The 19,356-nt window shown below is 30.2% G+C and overlaps 1 protein-coding gene across 1 annotated transcript in view; it reads right to left on the bottom strand.

Moving 5' to 3' along the window:
- Positions 1 to 19,356, bottom strand: part of LOC106457078 (disco-interacting protein 2-like) — a 117,514-nt gene that overhangs the window by 7,866 nt on the left and 90,292 nt on the right. The window contains 8 exon segments of the mRNA XM_022382894.1: positions 411 to 605; positions 1,073 to 1,243; positions 1,888 to 1,964; positions 9,504 to 9,595; positions 11,213 to 11,343; positions 15,463 to 15,624; positions 15,993 to 15,997; positions 16,593 to 16,648. Of these exon segments, the coding sequence (XP_022238602.1) occupies positions 411 to 605; positions 1,073 to 1,243; positions 1,888 to 1,964; positions 9,504 to 9,595; positions 11,213 to 11,343; positions 15,463 to 15,624; positions 15,993 to 15,997; positions 16,593 to 16,648 (889 nt within the window).

The following is a 19,356-nucleotide window of genomic DNA, read 5'->3' as shown; positions in this document are numbered from 1 at the left end:
TTCTGTAGTATTTATTAACTAAAATAACATAGTTACGTTTACTTACTATATGTAGAGTAGTATAACTATAACTAACTTACTTACGTTTATTAGTTGTATATATATATATATATATATATATATATATATATATATATAGTCAGAAACTTTTAAGACAATATTATAAAAAATACACATAAATTCAACACAACTTTATTCTTATTGATAAACAGTCGTATTAACATCACAACAACTGCCAATTACTTTGTTGCTTAACAAAAAATCTCCACATAATGCCTTGCTTATATGGGAGAATAATTCTAGGAACTGAGGTCACCAGAACAGTTCTTGATCCTATGAAAATATGATGTTTTAGTTGGAACATATACTGTATTTCCATCACAATGTTAACACAACAAACTCTACTTTACCTCACCAAGATGAGAGTCAGCACAGTGGCCCTTGGTCTCAGGATCAGCTATGACAACTTTTACACCAGGTAACAACTTCCCAGACTCTACAAGACACAAACTATGAGGTGCCCCTCGCTCTACTACTGTTACCCTGTCATTTCTAAGAGCCCTTACATCTACATATACAGTTGTGGGGTCTGGACTAGATGCTCCCTACAGGAAAAATATATATTCAGATTAAAACTATAGATTATCCTTATTTAAACAAATTATTCAAATACACGTAATAACCCCAAAAATTTACATGCCTTTAATGTTTCCACCACATCAAAAAATTTAAAAATGACACAAAATCGCCATTATGAATTATGAAGAATGGTGAAAATACAGGTTAACATTTGAACTATTTAATAAGGAGTTTCTGTAATATAGTTGCATTAGTCCTGCAAAACGTATCCCAGAAAACCCATAATCTTAATATTTTGAGATTTGTTTCACAACATAAGAACTTGCACATAGACATGGAAACTTTCAATGAAAGAAAAAAAAAAGAGTAAAGGTATCATTCCAGGAATAGTACATTAATTTCTGTATGCTTTACTTCTTGCGACAACAAGGGAAGATATGTATAAATGGTAAGTAAACAATAAAAATGCTCAATCAACCAAAACATTACAGACCTGAAGACAAATGGCTACATTGACTCGACACCCAAAACTAGTGCTGACAGCCCGGGGAGAAAGTCCCAGGCTGGAGAAAAGCTTGGAGAAGGAGTTGGTGAGAGCAACTCGAGGCCGTTCTTCTGCTACAACGACACACGTCCGAACACAGTTCAAATTTACACCCCGTTGCTGGTGAAGAAAATGGCATAAAAACCATTAAGGTCACAAGATCATCACATTCATGAATGTCATTACATATGTAAACTCAGGATAATGTTTAAATAAAAGATATTATCGTCTTTAAGTTTAATATGTGTCTTTTTATTTAAGTGAAAATTAAAAACTAGGCATCATCAACAACAGGAAGCATCATTTTACAGTATCTTATTATTGTTGAAAAGGTTAAGGAATTAAAATTATTTTTTACTTACCTTAAGCAAATTCTCAGAGAGTTCCAATCTTTTAGTGCAAAGATCTGTTGCATCATTGTTTTACTTACTCATAATGGTGGTTGGTGGTAAATCACGATCTATTATTGCAAACTTCCATTATTCTTCATGAAATAAGGAAATTATTATTGTTTGTTTTCTGTACTTTAGCTCGATTGATAGCGTGTATGATATGAAGGAATTAGACATTTGTTTTACTTACATTAAGCTGGTTGATAGAGGATCCTAATCCTTTTGTGCAGAGTTCCATCATTGTGTATGATATGAAGGAATTAGACAATTGTTTTACTTACTTTAAGCTGGTTGATAGAGGATCCTAATCCCTTTGTGCAGAGTTCCATCACTGTGTAAGATATGAAGGAATTAGACAATTGTTTTACTTACTTTAAGCTGGTTGATAGAGGATCCTAATCCCTTTGTGCAGAGTTCCATCACTCCATATGAACAGAAAGTATCACGAACTAAAAGAGGAAGACTAAAAATTACCATCCATGGAGATTCTGTGAATGATTTTATTACATTTAAATCCAGAAATAGTTCTGTACATATTATGTATATCAATATTGATGTATGTCGGTGTATAAACTGTAAAACAGAGAAGTCTTTAAGCAATTTTCTTGTGACTACTTGTTTAAAAATTATATATACCATTAAAAATAAAGCTGTATCAATTTATAAAAAATCATCCATTAGAAATATTTGCAAAATGTTGCAATTTTTTTTAGCTATACTAGCTGATGGTATCTGTTAAGTAAGCAAAAAGTTTAAAAAGAAGTGGAAATGTGTCCTATTTTATGACGACTTTTTATTCCCCTTTTCAAGCAAAAATCCTAAAACAAAGAAGCCTAGTATACTGTCAAACACTTTAGTTACCATACAAAAAAATAAGGTAATCAAGCCAGCGAACTCTGGGTGATGGATGATAAGACACACACATGCATACACATAATGGATCATTTCTATAGTAAGTTTACAACACAAGTCATCAATACATTTTTTCAATTATTGTTTTTCAAAACAAATACAGAAACTAAGCATATTATTAAAAAGTATTTAACCAATGAATATATACTTAACTATTTTGAAAGTGATACAACTACTTAAAAAAAACTTCTGTACAAAGTGATAGTAATGGAAAACTGAGTATGAAACAGCAGGATGTAAAGATAGACGTAAATGATCAAATTTATCTAACAATAAAAAAACTCACTAAGATTTGGATACTGTTTGCCTCTTTGCTTTGTCTAATCTAAGTAGGACAAAATTCAGTCTCCAAACCTTTATCATACAGTATGGTTGATTATTAGATAGTAGAGAGAAGATAGTTTGGAGAGAGGTGTTGATATCACTTGACTGGTATTTTTTTTAATTCTGTAAATTCCATCAAGCACTTCCACTTTTACTCTCTTTCGCTCTTGAAGAAACAGAAACAACTCTTCAAAAGCATTCTGGTTTCAGGTAATTTCATTCACTCTAGAGTAATCTATGGTGCTATTCTACTTAAAAAATAGCAATAACACAAGTTAATAATCTCTTGAATGTAAGAGAAAAACACATACACACAGTTTGACTTGGTCATGCTTGCTATAAGAAAACACACTACTTGAAGGAAGACTAATCAGAACAATTTAAATCAAACAGGCAGAAAGCCAAAGTTAAAGGTCAAGTACATTGTAGCATAAATTTTTGGGCTACTTCCACAATGTATTTCTTAAACGTATGCTTTTTAAACTTATTTACAAGATCATTTCAACTAAGAAACAATTTGAATAAAATTTAAAGTCTATAACCTGATGAAGAGCTCAAAAATAAGTATGAAGGCTTGTTTAATAAATACATTGTGCAGTTATATTTTTCCTCACAATTATGACTTAAAACTTATACATATGCTGTAATTTCTAAAACAAAGTGGACACTCCTTATGTTCAAGAATACACACTTTTACCTTGTTTAGAGGAAATAATATTGATGAAACGGATAGTGTTGTTCTGCTTCTATAAGTTAAATAAACAGAATTACTTTGTCCTTTCTCAAGTTTTTGAAGATATTATAACAGTATACCTTAAAAATGAGATCAAGGATGAAGATTAGCCTTTTTTACAGAAGTAAAACTGGCTGCTTTCAACAACTATTCTTATAACCTAATTCTTAGAGCTCTCAAGATAAAGAAATATAAGGTTTGCACTATTGTTTTAATCAAACTAAAAAGGACTTCTTGTATGGAGTTATCAGGAATGTAATATACAAAATGAGACAATGCAAGTAGATTCAGTTTTTAAGAAGTGGAACTGGCTACTTTCAACAAATATTTTTACCATCTGTCTCATAGCTCTTAGTATGGAGATAAAATCTGAGACTTGTATTGTTGCTTAATGCCAAAGAAAAGTTCTTTTGTTTTTCTTCAAGAGTATTTTGAGTATCTTAACCCTACCAACAAGGGTCTACCAATGTTCATGGGTCAAAGGGCATGTCATCTCATTTGTGGACTCGCATTCAAAATGTTATCCAACTACTATTTTATGAATGTATGTCAATAAGTTTGGTATCAAACTGTAGATTATAATTCAAAGTTTAGTATTATACATTAGTTAATTTCTTAATCTAAAATTAAATATTGAAAAAAAACCCAACTAAATATCCATTTCTGTGTGTCACGTGGTATGTTGAATGCAGCATTGGTTCAAATTAGATATTTGTAATGTCCAAATATAAAATTTATAGTTCCATGTGAATTAGATTTTCAAATTGCCGATATTGACAAGCTAGAATCTAAGATAAGAACCTCCTTCATTTCTATTTTCTGAGATATTAATATATTTATTAACACAACCAAGGTGGCCCAACCAAAGTCTTCCATTTTTTGAAAATACTTGCTTACTTACACCTAATTCACCCAATGACGTGTGTATAACCAGTTGAAAATTCAGAATGTTCCCCTAGTGGTTTTCTCAGTATCTGAAAAGTATTTGCATGGGAAACACTTTCTTTTCATGCTAGATTCCAAGCTGTTAGGTAAGACTTTTCTTTTTAGATTCAAATACAGCTTAGTTACAAGCTTGATAAATTATAGTGGAATTCTGTGGTATAGTAATTTATGATTTTTGTTATTACAAAATGCATATATAAAACCTTTTTTATTTTGTTTTACATCCTCCATATGCGGAATTTGAAAAGCCTTAGCAACTTACAGCAAGCAGCAAACGAGTTCAATGTTAATAACTAGAACAAATAATTGTTTGCTATACTTCTTTATTTACTGTTCTATGTTCTAAGAAAAATAATTTTAAGAACATACATAGTAATAATGTATTAAACTGAAATGTAACTATATTTTACAAAATACTAGACCAATAAAACACAGCCAAAACAGGTCACTTTGTAAAAGCCAGTTTTATATTCTTGGATAACAGTAACATAAATGCATGCGTGTCGTGTCATTGCAACTTCTGTAATGTTAGTCAGGGCCAATAAAATGAAAATAATAACTATATACATATATATATGTATGTATAACATTTCGAGATTTAAGCTATTTAGAATAAACATTTGTTTATTTTGAATGTAGTCATTCTAGAATGAAAAAAAGCATAATTTATATCCATTTCCTAATTTTTATGGTAGTTATGATGTCTGTCAAATCGACCAAACCTGTACAAAGATATAATAGTGAAAATAATAAAAAATATATAGTTATTTTCTAAAACAAAAACAAAAAAAAGTTTGATTATTATCTGAAGGTTATAAAGATTTCTCATTTGAAAACTGAAAATTTTCTGATGCATTAAAGTATTTTATCTTAAAGTCAAAATTGCATGTTGGATAGTCAAGATTTGAAAAGAAAAAATGCATAAGAAAAACATTTCTTATAATATCTTAAAATTTAATAAAAGAATCTGATATTTTACATAGAAAAAACCTTGTAATGTTTACTGATAATCTGCAAAATTTCATGAAGCTACGCTTACTGTATTAAAAATTAAAAGCATGAAAACTATAACAAGCACAAAATGGTTATGAGGTCAGTCCCAGGGACATATATATAGACTTTTTTAAATAGTCCAAGTGCAAAATGATTTTTTGTTAAGATTAAAAATACTTTGCTTCATCTCAAAAATCTAAAATTTTATTTGCTTAATCTCTAAAACCTCCTAAATACATTTCAAATGATTTTCCTCAGTAAAACTTTATATTTTATCTGTTATTTTCTCTAACATAACACTAAACAAGGTTGGTCAATTTGACCGGCTTTGAAACCACCAAAAAATATATCTAAATAAATCTAAATTACCTTTTTCTCTCTCTTGAATGACTTCAGATTGTAACATGAAACTACGTTTATCCTAAGTAGATTTAAATTCATAACAATATACTTCTATCTGTACTTAAATTTTATTGTTTTACTGACCATTGAACCATGTCTCAACAACTATTTGCACCATTATAAGTTGTAAATCACTTGGAGAACATGCCACTCATGTTACGCTCTTGAATTACATTACCCACCAGCTACTCCAAGCTGCTCGCATGGATTCCTCATGAAAAATTATTATTTTATTATTATTTATTTATTTTACCTCATCTAACCTAAATAGTTTCCTATTTTTATATTTTACTTACTTTTTGTAATAATAAATAAAGCACTTATGTGGGCATTCTTTTTTTCTGTTGACTGTCAATGACATTTAAGCATACCTTTTTTATACTAATGGTAGTAGTGCACTAAATAATTTTTACTTAATCAAATAATGCACCAAAGAACATAAAATAATAACATGCAAAAAGCAGACAATGTCCCATAACTATCTCACTTTTTCTGACTTTCTAACAACAAGAGCCATTACAAATTCATCCAAGCTAGTCAATGTATTTCCCGTGGGAACAAAGCTTGTATTGAAAGAGAAATTGACAATTCTCTGCACAGAAAACAATGCAATATAATACTTTATTTGATAGATGAAAACCTTGGCTTTCTATTAGTTATAAATAATATAGTATTAAAAGTAAGAGAGAACTGTTAACAGATCCTGAAAGAGATGATGTGACAGGTGGGTGTAGCAAGAGGGGTTTGATTTTCTATTTGAAGACTATATCCAAACGAGATTGAAGGCTATGAAAATTATGCTTTGCATGATCGATGAAAATATTATAATGAGTAATTTACGCTAAATTTCATACTTATTGGAGGGGTAGCAAATAAATTAGAGAAGGGGAGGTGCTTAGAGAAAAAAATGTCACATTTTTCACACTAAGGGAAATTCAAAATTTTAAAAAATATTTCCTTATAAAATTAAGAACTTAAAACTTATATATTACCAAAATATGGATTATTAGCTATGATTTTATACCATACTAATTGGTATAATATGAACAAAGTAATTTAAATAAATTTTGAATGTAACTCACTAAAACCCTTGTGACGTGTAGTAAACGATGTCTGTGGAAAGAGTTAAAAGCAGTGCAAATAGCTGCTTTCAACAAGTACTCTTACAATCTATATCTCACAAAGTTTTGTGGGTAAAAATATAAAAGCAGAGGATTGCATTGTTGCTTCATGCTAATTAAAATGGACTTTTCTGGAGTTATTAATTATTCATTTTACATTAAAGCTGAAACAATGGGTGTAATTTTAGATTTTGAAAGAGGTGTTACTGATTGCTCTCAAAAAGTATTTTAGGAATCTAAGATGTAAGAGTACTGAAAAATGTGGAGGTGGAAACTGATATAGTTATACTCGCATATGAAGGTCACATTTATGATTTTATTTGCATCAGCTTTATTCAGAATTTGTGGTGATAGATAAATTCTAGTTCTGGTAATAATAAAAAAACATGGAGAATTTTAACAGTTGATCTGATGTGTTACAAAAAGGATCATCAGATCATTTTTAACATTGTTACACTTAACACTGATTAGAAGTGTGATAACCAGACAATAAAAGAGAAAATAGAAATTAAATGAACATAAGCATAAAAGATCTCAAAATATTTCTGAAAAGTCAATTAAACAGTAGAAGCTGGTGATAATAAACCTTTTTAAACATTAAGTTGCTACCAAAATAACACAAATAGAAAGAAGAATAAGACAAAAGCTCCTTATTGGGATAATGATTGTGAAAAATAAAACATAAAACTTCTGTTGTTTAGCATGCTTAGATGCAGTGATGAGAAAAATGATTAAAATTCAATCTCCATGATGAATGGGAAAATATGACTTACACAAAATGTCATAATAAGATGACCATTTATGTTGCTAAAAGAGATATTCACAGTTCAAAAAAACAAATAACAACTATTAATTATTTTATGACATACTCACATCTAAAGAATGGACTAAATGTTGGGTTGTGTAATGATTTTTGGATTTATTAATGTAAATAAAGACCCATGTTTGACTCTGAAAATCAGGAAATCGATAATATTAGCAGAGATTCAGAAAACATTTGCAGTCAAATTAGTATCTTTATTGCAACAGTACTTCTTTAAAGACAGTATTTCTAGAATACAAAAGAATTCTAACTCCAGACACTGAAATCTAGAAGTCCACTTGTCTTAGGCCTAACATTAGTTAAGCCTAAACTATGGATGACAAATATAAACATTGTTATATTTGAGCAAGCTTTTTATGTTACTTTTTTTCTTTTGAGAACAAAGACATTAAAGAACAAATATTTCATTCATGACAACTGTTTTTAGGTTGTGATATCTGAAAAATGCATGACCTTGGGTTTTTACAATGGTGTCTCATAACACAAAGGGTGTTGTAAAAGATTTAGTACTGAGTGATTACCTGTTGTGTGCTGTGTTTTGGAGTTAAATTAATACAGATAAAAAATATTACCTTATTTACATACTATGCTTTCATCATATAATAAAATAATATCGTGGTTAGATTGTTATCCTCTTTTCAGTGAAGCTGTGATGCAGAATCTGCTATTAACTTAGGCATGATGTTTAAAAACAAACAGAAATTCATTGACAAGCAAGTAATTCAGAAATGTAGAGGTACAGAAAAATAATTGTTAGTGGTGTGGAATATGGTGTTGAGGGTCTACCCTGTGACAATATTACAGAGGTGAATGAGTTATTCATGGTTACGTCCTTTGAAATTTGCATTAACACACATCATACACCAAAACAAGTCAATTTCTGAGGTGTAGATAATAACAAATCAGACACCTAAACCAAAAATTATCAAAATCACTCCACAACAACAGTTGGAGACATAAATGCAGATGAAGTAAAAATCCTAACAGTATTACAAAACAATGGTGAACAATCAGTAGCTGTGTTTGTTCAAAGTGCTGTCCCACTGTGACAACTGCCAATATGATGGCTTAACTTTTAATAATAATTGGCATTTCTTGTCATGTGGGTCTCATGGCACCTATGAGCCTGTAATGTGCAGCTGCTGACACACATTTCCTATCATCTGACATGAATGATGACATTCACCTGGGAATTGTTCAGCATTCAAGATGACAGCAGCTTGGGAATTCTGGTAGTACTCCCTATAAAATAGTACCATGTTAAACTGTTTTTCAACTGGAAACTGTGCCATTACTTAGATGAATTGTAAGCAGTTGCAGTACAATGCTTGTGTATTATCTTATATAGGAGGTTTTTAGTTTAATACTTTTTAACCTTAGGCCCCTGCTTATTGAAAAATTCTGACATTTGCTATGTTATGATTTTTTCATTTTCTGACACAACTCCTTATGAATGCCAATCAATGTTTTTTGAGAAGTTGTTTTGGTACATTTAGGCTTAAAAGGTTTCATTTGTTAGTTCTTAAAACCTTTGCCACTGACATTTCTTAGGTATGATGCATAATAATAAACTTTCCAATTGATCTGTCCTTGAATGACCTCAGTGATATTGTCACAAAGTAGGTCTACAACACCTATTAATTCCATACCACTAACAATTATTGTGTGTAGACTTCTTCATCTCCAAATTATTTGCCTGTCAATGAACTTCTGAATGACCCTGTATTCACCTTACCTTTAAACTGACTTAAGGTAGATAACCAAAGAGCTGGATTAACTTCTACTTCAGAAGGAGGGATGAGAACTGAGTGATGGCCTGAGTAGACACTGTTCAATATAACAGATTCATTAGTAATGACAACTACAGCTAAATTTTATCAAGAATATATGAATCCAGTAAAAAGAAGTTCAAAATAAATTAATAAGATATTTGAAAAATAGGTAGAATTAATGCTACCAATTTAGTCTAAATAATTTGGCAGACAAGCTGTTTAACCCTTTTCTAGACAGAGGACATAACTGATAATCCATTCTTACTGTGAAAATACCCAAACAAATTGCATGAAACTTCATGCATGCTTTCTGTATGGTATCTAGTTTATGCATACAAATATTTATAAAAATTTGATTTAGTATTTATATTATTAACCTAGATTGTAAAATTTCTGAAGTTTTCATTGTGAAATGCAGTTTAATGAAATAAGTAAAATACCTCCTCTAATCTTACAGTTTCTATTTCTTTACATGTGCTTAAAACCTCATAATTACATAAAATTTTTTTTCAATAAAAACTCACTGTTCTGCCTACACTAATAATAGCATACATAATATTTTTGTCTGTACACAAAATCACTATGGTTTTGTGTATTAATCCTCACCTTGTTTCTGTACTTATTGGCATTACCATCCCTACATCATACATAATTTTTACAATTTTGTTTTATTACTTGTATAATGTATTGTTTTGATAATTAGAAACTGATGTTTTTAAACTCAGACTCTAGTAACATGTAGCAAGACTTGTCAGTTCCATAAATACTTGATCTCCTTCAATATTAATTTATTTAGATTATTCTTTCTTTCTTTGTTTATTTTTACTAAAATTGTTTTAGCAGATATCATGTTTGTGCAATGTAAAGTCCCAAATGGTCATTATATAACAACAACTTGTGCTATCATCTCTCAACCAGAAATCTATCTGCTACTTATGAAACATGAAAATAATACATGCTTATAAACTGAACTCACTGCTAAATAGTAGTTTTCTTTTTTATTATTTCCCCACAAAAATATGTGTGATAGAAGAAAATAATAATATTACTGTTATACAAGCTGTGAAACACTTGATAATGGCAATTAGGTGCTCAAATAAGGCTATATACAAAACACAGTATTCTCTATCTAACAATTTTTAGCATTAAGTTCTGGCTACTTTGTAGGCTGAATTTCAACAGGATTGGTTGAAACTCTCATACTATACGATGAATCAACTACTTTTAGTAGTAAAATCATTGACAGAAAGCGGTATGATGGTGAACAAGACAGGAATCATTATGTTCCAAGAAGATTGTGTAGTAACTATACAATAAAACTTTGAGGTGATTACAAAAATTTCAAAAATACTGAGAAATGCTTTGTTGATATTCAAGACTCCATAGAGCACTGCAGAAATGAAAGTCTGCAAATTTTGTAAATCCTTTCCAAGCTAAAATATTAATTTAAAATATTTGCAAGTAAAAAAATTTTTGAAATAGAATTATATTTTTTGCTTAACTTTTGAAAGTTGAGTTGTGTGTATGTACTGGTCTGGGTTAAGATAATGTGTACTTTCTCTCTCATAATCAAAACTGGGAATTACTCTAAATATCCATAAATAATATTATTCTAGTCTCCTCAAGATATAACTTTGGATATAATTATATCAAAGTTAACATAACAACTTACCTATTCAAACACCACAGCACGAATCCCAAACCACAATATGGATCCAAGCAAAGGGTTATATGACGAGAGGGGTAGAGTTCACAGGCCAGCTTCATACTCTTACACAGAGAAGTAGCAGCCGCATGAGACATCTGCAAATATTCAGAGCAAATTTGTTCACTCACCATCAGACAATTCTCTTGCCTAATATCAAAACTTACTAAAATTATTATAATGATACCCAATCTAAGAGAAAATACCAAAAACTGGAAAAGTAATTCATCAGAACAACTGTCTTGAAAATTAAAAAGGGGGCGATGAATATTGCTTAACACTCTCACTACAAACTCAGTTGAATCGAACAAATTCACGACCAAAATTGATCTTTATAGTTTCGATACTATAATAGCTAAAATGATTCGTGTATGCTCATGAAATTTCACAAGCTTTCAGTAATTACTAAAAGTCATTTGTAGACCAAAAATCTTAATTTTTAATGAAGTAAATAGTTTTCTTTATCCAAAAAAATCTCAAATTTCATTTGCTTAGTCTCTAAAACTTCCTAAATAAACTTCAAACTTTATTTTCGGTAAAACTTTATATTTTATTTTATTTTTTTCTACCCTAACTCTATACAAGGTTGGTCAATTTGACCAATCTCATATACATAAAAAAAAAAGAAATTTGAAAAATCTAAATTACCAATTTTTTTTTCTTACAATGACTTCAAATTGTAACATGAAACTACATTTGTTTATTCTAAATAGTTTTAAACTCATAACAGTATACATCTTCTTATACTTAAGTTTTATTGTCTTAGTAACCTTTGAACTGTGACTAACTGATATTCCCATCATAAAATTTATAAATCACTTGACAAGCGTGCAGCTTACATTACCCTATTGGCCCGATTACAAGGCGATGTTTTTTTTTATATTAATAACGAGGCTGTAAAATTCATAGTCGCCTTATAATTGGAGTCAAACACAGGCCCCTTCCCCCTACACTAGCCCATTGCATTCCTGAATGTCCAGATAGCATCTGTCTACGCATGCGAGCCAGATGTTCACTCAAGGTCATTGCTAATTCTTGCAACTAATCCATTCTTTTGTTTTCATTCCCATGATTTCTGAAAATGGGGGGCACCTTATATTTGAGCTCACCCTATAATCAGACCAATATGGTACATAATGCACGAGCTACTCACAAGTTGCTTGTGAGCATACCTCATGATAAAATTTTATCATAATTATTTTTCTTACTTAATCTAACCTAAAAAGTTTATATTTTTTACATTTTAGTTAATTGAATAATAATATATAAAGAATACACATAAAAAACAAGAAATATATTACTTACCTGGGTTTTAGTTTTTTTTTCTATTGACTGTCAATGACACTTAATCCAATTATTTTTATACTAATGGTACTAATGCACTATGTAATTTTTCATTTAATCAAATAATACACCAAAGAACACAGACTAATTGCATGCAAAAAGCAGACAATGTTCCATATCTATCCCAATTTTACTGGGTTTCTAGCTATGTGACAAGAGCCACTAAAAATTCAGCTAAGCTTGTCAATGTCTTTTTCCATGACAATAGTTTGAATTGGGAGCGAAATAGACAATTCTCTGTACGGAAAATAATGTAATATAATATGTCATTTGATAGATTAAAACATTGACTTTCTATTGGTTATAGTATTAGCATTGAATATCAAAGAGAACTATTGGCAATTTCTGAAAAAGAAAATGTGACAGGTGGGCATGGCAAGAGGGGTCCAATTTTCTATTTGATGGCTCTGTAACTAATAAGGCTATAAAAATTATGCTTTGCCTGATTGATGACAATATTATAGTAGTAATTTATGTTAAATGTTGTACTTCTTAGAGGGGTAAATAAATTAGAGAAGAAGAGATGCCTAGAGAGAAAATGTTACCTTTCTTATACTAGTGGAAATTCGGGTATTTTTTTAATATTGCCATATAAAATTATTAACTTAAACTTATATACTATTAAAATTTGAATTATTAGCTACGTTTTTATACCAAAGTTGTTCATGTACCATGATAAGAAAGTAGTTTAATTAAATTTTGAATACAACTCACTAAAGCCTTGTAACATGCACAGGAAAAGATGCCTGTAGCAAAACAGTTAAAGGTTGTATGAGAAAACTCATAAGGTTTCATGTACTGGAACTATTTTAAAACAGAACAAACAGTCTAGGAAATTCTAAGAATAAAAATTGTTCTAATAAAAGCAAAACGAAAATGTATTTTCCGCACAAATTAGATTTAAAGCCAAAATTATTAAAACCAAAGTAATTAAAGAATCATTGTGTAAAACGTGTTTGAATCCAACCATTACTATATGTAATATACCTAATTCTTTAAAAATACTTAATTACCAAAATATTCTATTTTAACAGCAAAATCATAAGTTCTGAGTTTTTCAGATATTTCTAAAATTAGTAACTATAAGCTAAATACAACATAATTCAGAATGTAAATATCACGTTTATTCTGCCATTGAAGACTTCTGCAACACAATTTGTACTTGAAAGTTGATATCTTAAAATATTATCATTAAAAACTGGATCAAATTCATAATTATTACACATAAAATAGGTTTTACAAAATTCAAAACTTTAATGACAACTTTAATATATTATATAGAATATTACAGTAATATTGCATCATTTCATTATCAGATCTGCATTCTGTGGCAAGTATATTTTTCAAAGCTGTACTTCTGGTGAAAATTCAAGTAATCTGATAATGGTTCTGAAAGAGGATTACATGTAGTGAAACCCTAACATGTGTACTTTAATTATAAAATTTAATATGTTTGATATGAAACAAAAAATGTTGTTATACCCAACAAAAAAAAGTGTAGTATGTTTATTTTATTTTACAGTGCTACTATTATATATGCTATTATTAAATTAACTACTAATGATCATATAACACAGGTTCAAAACATTTATCACAGTAAGGCCCATTGTTTGTTTGTTTGTAATTAAGCACAAAGCTCCACAATGGGCCATCTGTGCTCTGCCCATCACGGGTATCGAAACCCAGGTTTCTAACATTGTAAGTCTGCAGACATACCTCTGTGCCACTGGGGGGCAAGGTCCATTGAAAGTAATGTCAAAACTGATATTGTGAGGGAGGGTGAAGTGCTTGAGCAGTATAGAAACTTGAAAATTTTGGTTTAAGAAAAATAAAATCAATACAACTAAGTAACAGCAATAAAGGTAGCAGATAAGCTTCTGTTTCCCAATTGTAGTATAGTAGTCATAGATGCAAGGACTAGGTCATAAATAATGACTATGTTTTTAGAGAAATTTTTTTAGACCTTAGAGTATCAATTTTTGTCTAGCCTTAATTCAAAGCCACACATACATACATGTTTTAGAACTTAAAAAGGATTAATTCTGACATTTAAGTCAAGTCTTAGTTTTAGTGTAGGCCTACTCCTATGTTTATGGTTAAGTAATGGATACACTAAAACAAGTATCCCAAAGAAGCTAGACCAAGACCTATGAATGAGGCAGAGCTATAAAAATAATGAATTTAACCATGGAAAATTTTGCCGCATAACATATACAGGTTTCTTGGTAAAAAAAAAATATTTTTCAAAAAATAGCCTTACAGCAGATTGGACACTTTTACATATTTATTCTAGGAATAAAACTAAAACCAATACCATTCTTGTTTGCCACAACATAACAGGCCTGTTTTGAATTTTAGGTTAATGCATGACCATTTCAGTGGAAAAATTATGCTATGTTTCAGTCATTGTTGCATGGCACAGGTATTTTCAAGAAATCAAACAAATATTGAAATCAAATATTGAGTCTTGAGCACTAATCTAATAACTGGTATATCAACTGATATATTTTGCTACACCTGCAGAATTACTGGTACACTAAAAGATATACCACTGTCTATGGCTCTGCAATACCAAGAAGAGGTATATTTAATATATATTTCATATCATGTTTGGGTCATAGCTATATGAAAACTAACAATCTTGGTCTTCAAATCATTTGTAAAACAGCCTTCCAAATAAGCATTTTTACTGCATTTTAACATTTTTATGCTCTGACAGAATGTCTCTTAAATATGTGATCATCATCTACTTTTAACTCTAGTTTATTTTTATTAAGACAAAACAGCAATTAACTATCACTAAAAGGAAAATTTCTGCTGTATTGCATTCATGTGGTTACTTAGGTCAGCATTACACAAATCCATAAACAAACCTTTATTCCAGCTAACATTCCTGTTGTGCTAACACTGAAATCCAGATAAGCAATCATTTCTGGAGTAGGTGCCCTGTAGATATTGGTCAGTTTTTTCTTGGGTAGGTCATCAGTGTCTAAAGTTGTAGGCCATGACTTGATGTCCACAACATTACCTGCTTCCTACATAAAGAATCAATAAAAGTAAATATTTTTATTAAAGTATAAATACAAATTTTCCCTTTTGACTTTTTCGTAGCACAAATATCCAACACAAAACACTAAATCCACTTTCTACACCACCAAAAATGTAACAAAAATAAAGTCATTCTTAGTTCTCTTAAGACTTCTCATATATTTTATACTGTAATTCAGTACTATTCTGTTTTGTTTTTTTAGCATCCTGTTATATTCTATAATTTTGATTTGTTAAATACTGTGTATACTTGACTCAGTTTATTTGAGTATGTAACATTATAGTACAGTTACTATCCATGTAAATATTCATAACTGTTCACTTAATCATATTCTCTAGATACACAAAATAAAACTTTAACTTTGCTCATTCTAAGAGATTAATACACACTAAGATTAACAATTCCTTTTATCACCACACATTCAACCAATCATAATTTAAGACTTACATAAATCAAAATATTTTTTATCTGAGAACATCTTAACTTGGAACAAACTGTGTCATGAAAAGGCTAATATATTATTTTCATTTCCTGTATTTGGTAATTGTAATTATTCATCAGATTTGTTCATTCACCAGCACATGAACACTTTCTTACAATCAACTTTCAATAATATTTTCATAGTAATCTCACATGAATTTTTTTTTTTATTTTTTTATTCCTGTAAACTCCCAGTGGAACATAGGGCTGCGACAACAACTCACCAATGGAAGTTGTTGTTGCAGTTACTTGTAGCATGTTGGTTTTTATGGGGTGGAGTTGCTAGCCCCGTGCCCAACCCTCCTCCTTTCTCATCCTGGACTTGGGACCAGACAAAGGCGGAGGTTGGCATGTTTGGTGTGATGGGGATTCGAACCCACGACCCACAGATTACGAGTCGAGCGCCCTAACCACCTGGCCATGCCGGGCCCCTCACATCAATTTACTTCTAGCTAATCATTGGTAGGTGTAAACTGTGAAGATTTATTATCTATTGAAATGTAGATAGTTTCATTACATTTTTTGAAACACTACAACATATATCCCATATAACCTTCAATTTAGCAGTAATCGAACCCTTAATTTTCTATTTCTGAGTAGACCAAAATGTTTTACTTTTAAAGTCATACTTACATCTTGAATTTGTTTTAGAGCCTCTTTATAAATAGAGCAATAAGGTTTCCTGTTTTTAAAATTTTGAATACTGAGTTTGCTTCATATCTTCCCTATCTTGTTTTAAAATCATTAAAGTTTTAATATTGTAAAAGAATGCATATCATAATTTATATCTATCTCCACTGAAAATTCATCTTTCACCAAATGAATGACACGTATAAAAATAAAATTATTTTCCACATTCAGGCTTAAGTTAATGTTTAAGTCACAAAATCTGAGATACAGCAATTTCTCAGTAGTCAGACAATTTTATCTCCTTTTCATTATGGTGCACCAAAATCTTCCAGTGTATCCTTCATGCTCTAGATTAGAATTCCACAGAATTATACTCACTCTTACTGATTATTGCACTGATTATTCAAGTATTCAGATAATTAAGAGAATATCAGTCTTATCAAGTTGATAAATGCTCTTAAAGGTATATTTGCTCTCCGTTTCTGCCTCCAATTAGTACTTGTGCTGTGTGAAATGGGGCTATCAATTAGGAAATAGCCTAGACAAATCAAGCTTTTGGTTTATAAGCGATCATATGCTTTCAACCAACTGGCCTCATAACACTCAGAACATGCCAATATTTTTTAATAATTAATATTAACTTCAGATCAGAGCAAGCTATCTCCTTAGACCAAAACTAAAAATCAACCTGGTAAGCAGTATATCTAAATAAGTATACTTTTCTTCCATTCTTAGTTTTAAAGATCAGAATGAATTGATCATTGGTTGGGTATCCTCGTTTTTAACGGTATTTTCAGCTGTAAGCCTAGTAATATCTTGAGGTTTGGCCAGGTTGGATTGAGTTCATTATCTAACTTTTGTATTGCATAATGGTGTATAAAAGACATTTTAATACTGGAAATAAACAACCTTATAACACAAACTTTATATTTCTTTAATTCAACATTCAACACTTCGCTTCACGGCTTCTTCAGGCACATTCCACTAAAACACAAACCATAACTGACAGTACAAAACTTCAAATGGTTTAAATAATAAATTCTAATCAAATCTATAGCATGCATTTCTACAATGTGCATTTGCCTTATTAAGTAGTAAAGCTAACTGTTGAAATAAGTAACTGCTACCTGTAGTAAACAAAAGTTCTATCCTAGTTACAGATTGAAATAACAAAAAATATGATGAAAAATAAAATAATTATAATTATAGGCACCATCCTTTGTCCCTATTTAGCCGTGGTTATAGTTCTTAGATGACAAGAGCTTTTTTAAATTTTCTGTTAGTAAAGCGAAATGTTGGGTCCAATTAAAGAACAATAACAAATTTGGTGTTATAAGGTTGTTAATTTCTAGTATTACCATTCAGATTTAGGTTACTTCTAAATACTCTAAGTACAAATATTAAACTAACAATGCAAAACAATCTCTACAAATAGGGAATTTAAAATCTATAAATAGGGATCGTAAATAAAGTAAAAAAACAAGGCTGGAGATACTGTAGAGATTACTTACTCAAACTACAAACCACTACTTTAGCTCCATGCTGTTGTCTAGAAATACATTTGGTGGAGTCCAGATAAAGGTTTGTAGTTTGAGTAAATAATGTCTACAATATCACCAGCCTTGTTTCCTTACTTTTTTCACAATCCCTTTTTGCAATTTTTAAATTACCAATATTTTATTTATCTTGTTTGCTGGCTTTTTTTATGCTCAACTATGATCAAAGGATTACTTGATATGGTAGCTAATTTTATACATTTCAATGATAAGAAACATCACCAGTAGCTATCTGATACAGTTAATGAAGACTAACTGTAGCTAATGACAATTTGATTGCATTAGTTTGAGATGTAAAATGTTAAGCTGCAGCTGGAGATTGTCATGGCAATTTGTTTGAGAATATTGTGAGTTTCTGTGTACTAAATTCTCTATATATAATGCATAGCAATGGGCAAATATATATGCCTAGACTAAGACACAATAAGCCCCACCAATGCATTTAAAATTTTACCAGTAGAAAAGGAGCCTTTTCAAATAAAACATACATGTCTAAAACATCACTTTAAATAAACTTTCATGTTTTTTAAAGTAATTATTCTATGAATGTGTATAATAAAATTTAATATAACATGCATTGATTTTTTTTCTCTCCTTCACTTAATACATAATAAAGAGGTTGGCTCCTTAAAGACATTGATTGTATAGTGTACAAAGCATTGAGTATCTACATGTTACACTCATATAATGTTCATCTATTATTGGCTGGTAATTCCTGTTTCACTCTGTACTTAGGTTTCTAAAGGAACACCATATATTTGTAAACAATCTAACTCCAAGTGATAATGATAACATCGTTTACACTCAAATTATGATATTTTTTAGCTAATGTAAAATATAGAAGAAACAAATAGACTTTTAAATACTACTACAACTTTTGCAGTACTTTATTTAGTATTCTACCAAATGTTTGGGTGCAATTTACCAAGCCATTTTTGTTGTAGGCTGGCAAGAGAATAATAATAAGAAGAAGAAGAATTACAATCCAGCCATTTTGAGTGGATTTTCTTTTCCTTGTGAGTCTAACATGCCTGCTTTTTGGGGGAATTTTT

The sequence above is a fragment of the Limulus polyphemus genome, unplaced genomic scaffold (genome assembly GCF_000517525.1).
Source record: "Limulus polyphemus unplaced genomic scaffold, Limulus_polyphemus-2.1.2 Scaffold289, whole genome shotgun sequence".
NCBI classification, from domain to species: domain Eukaryota; kingdom Metazoa; phylum Arthropoda; class Merostomata; order Xiphosura; family Limulidae; genus Limulus; species Limulus polyphemus.
Note: the sequence above shows the minus strand (reverse complement) of the source record. Positions and strands in the feature narration are given on the sequence as shown.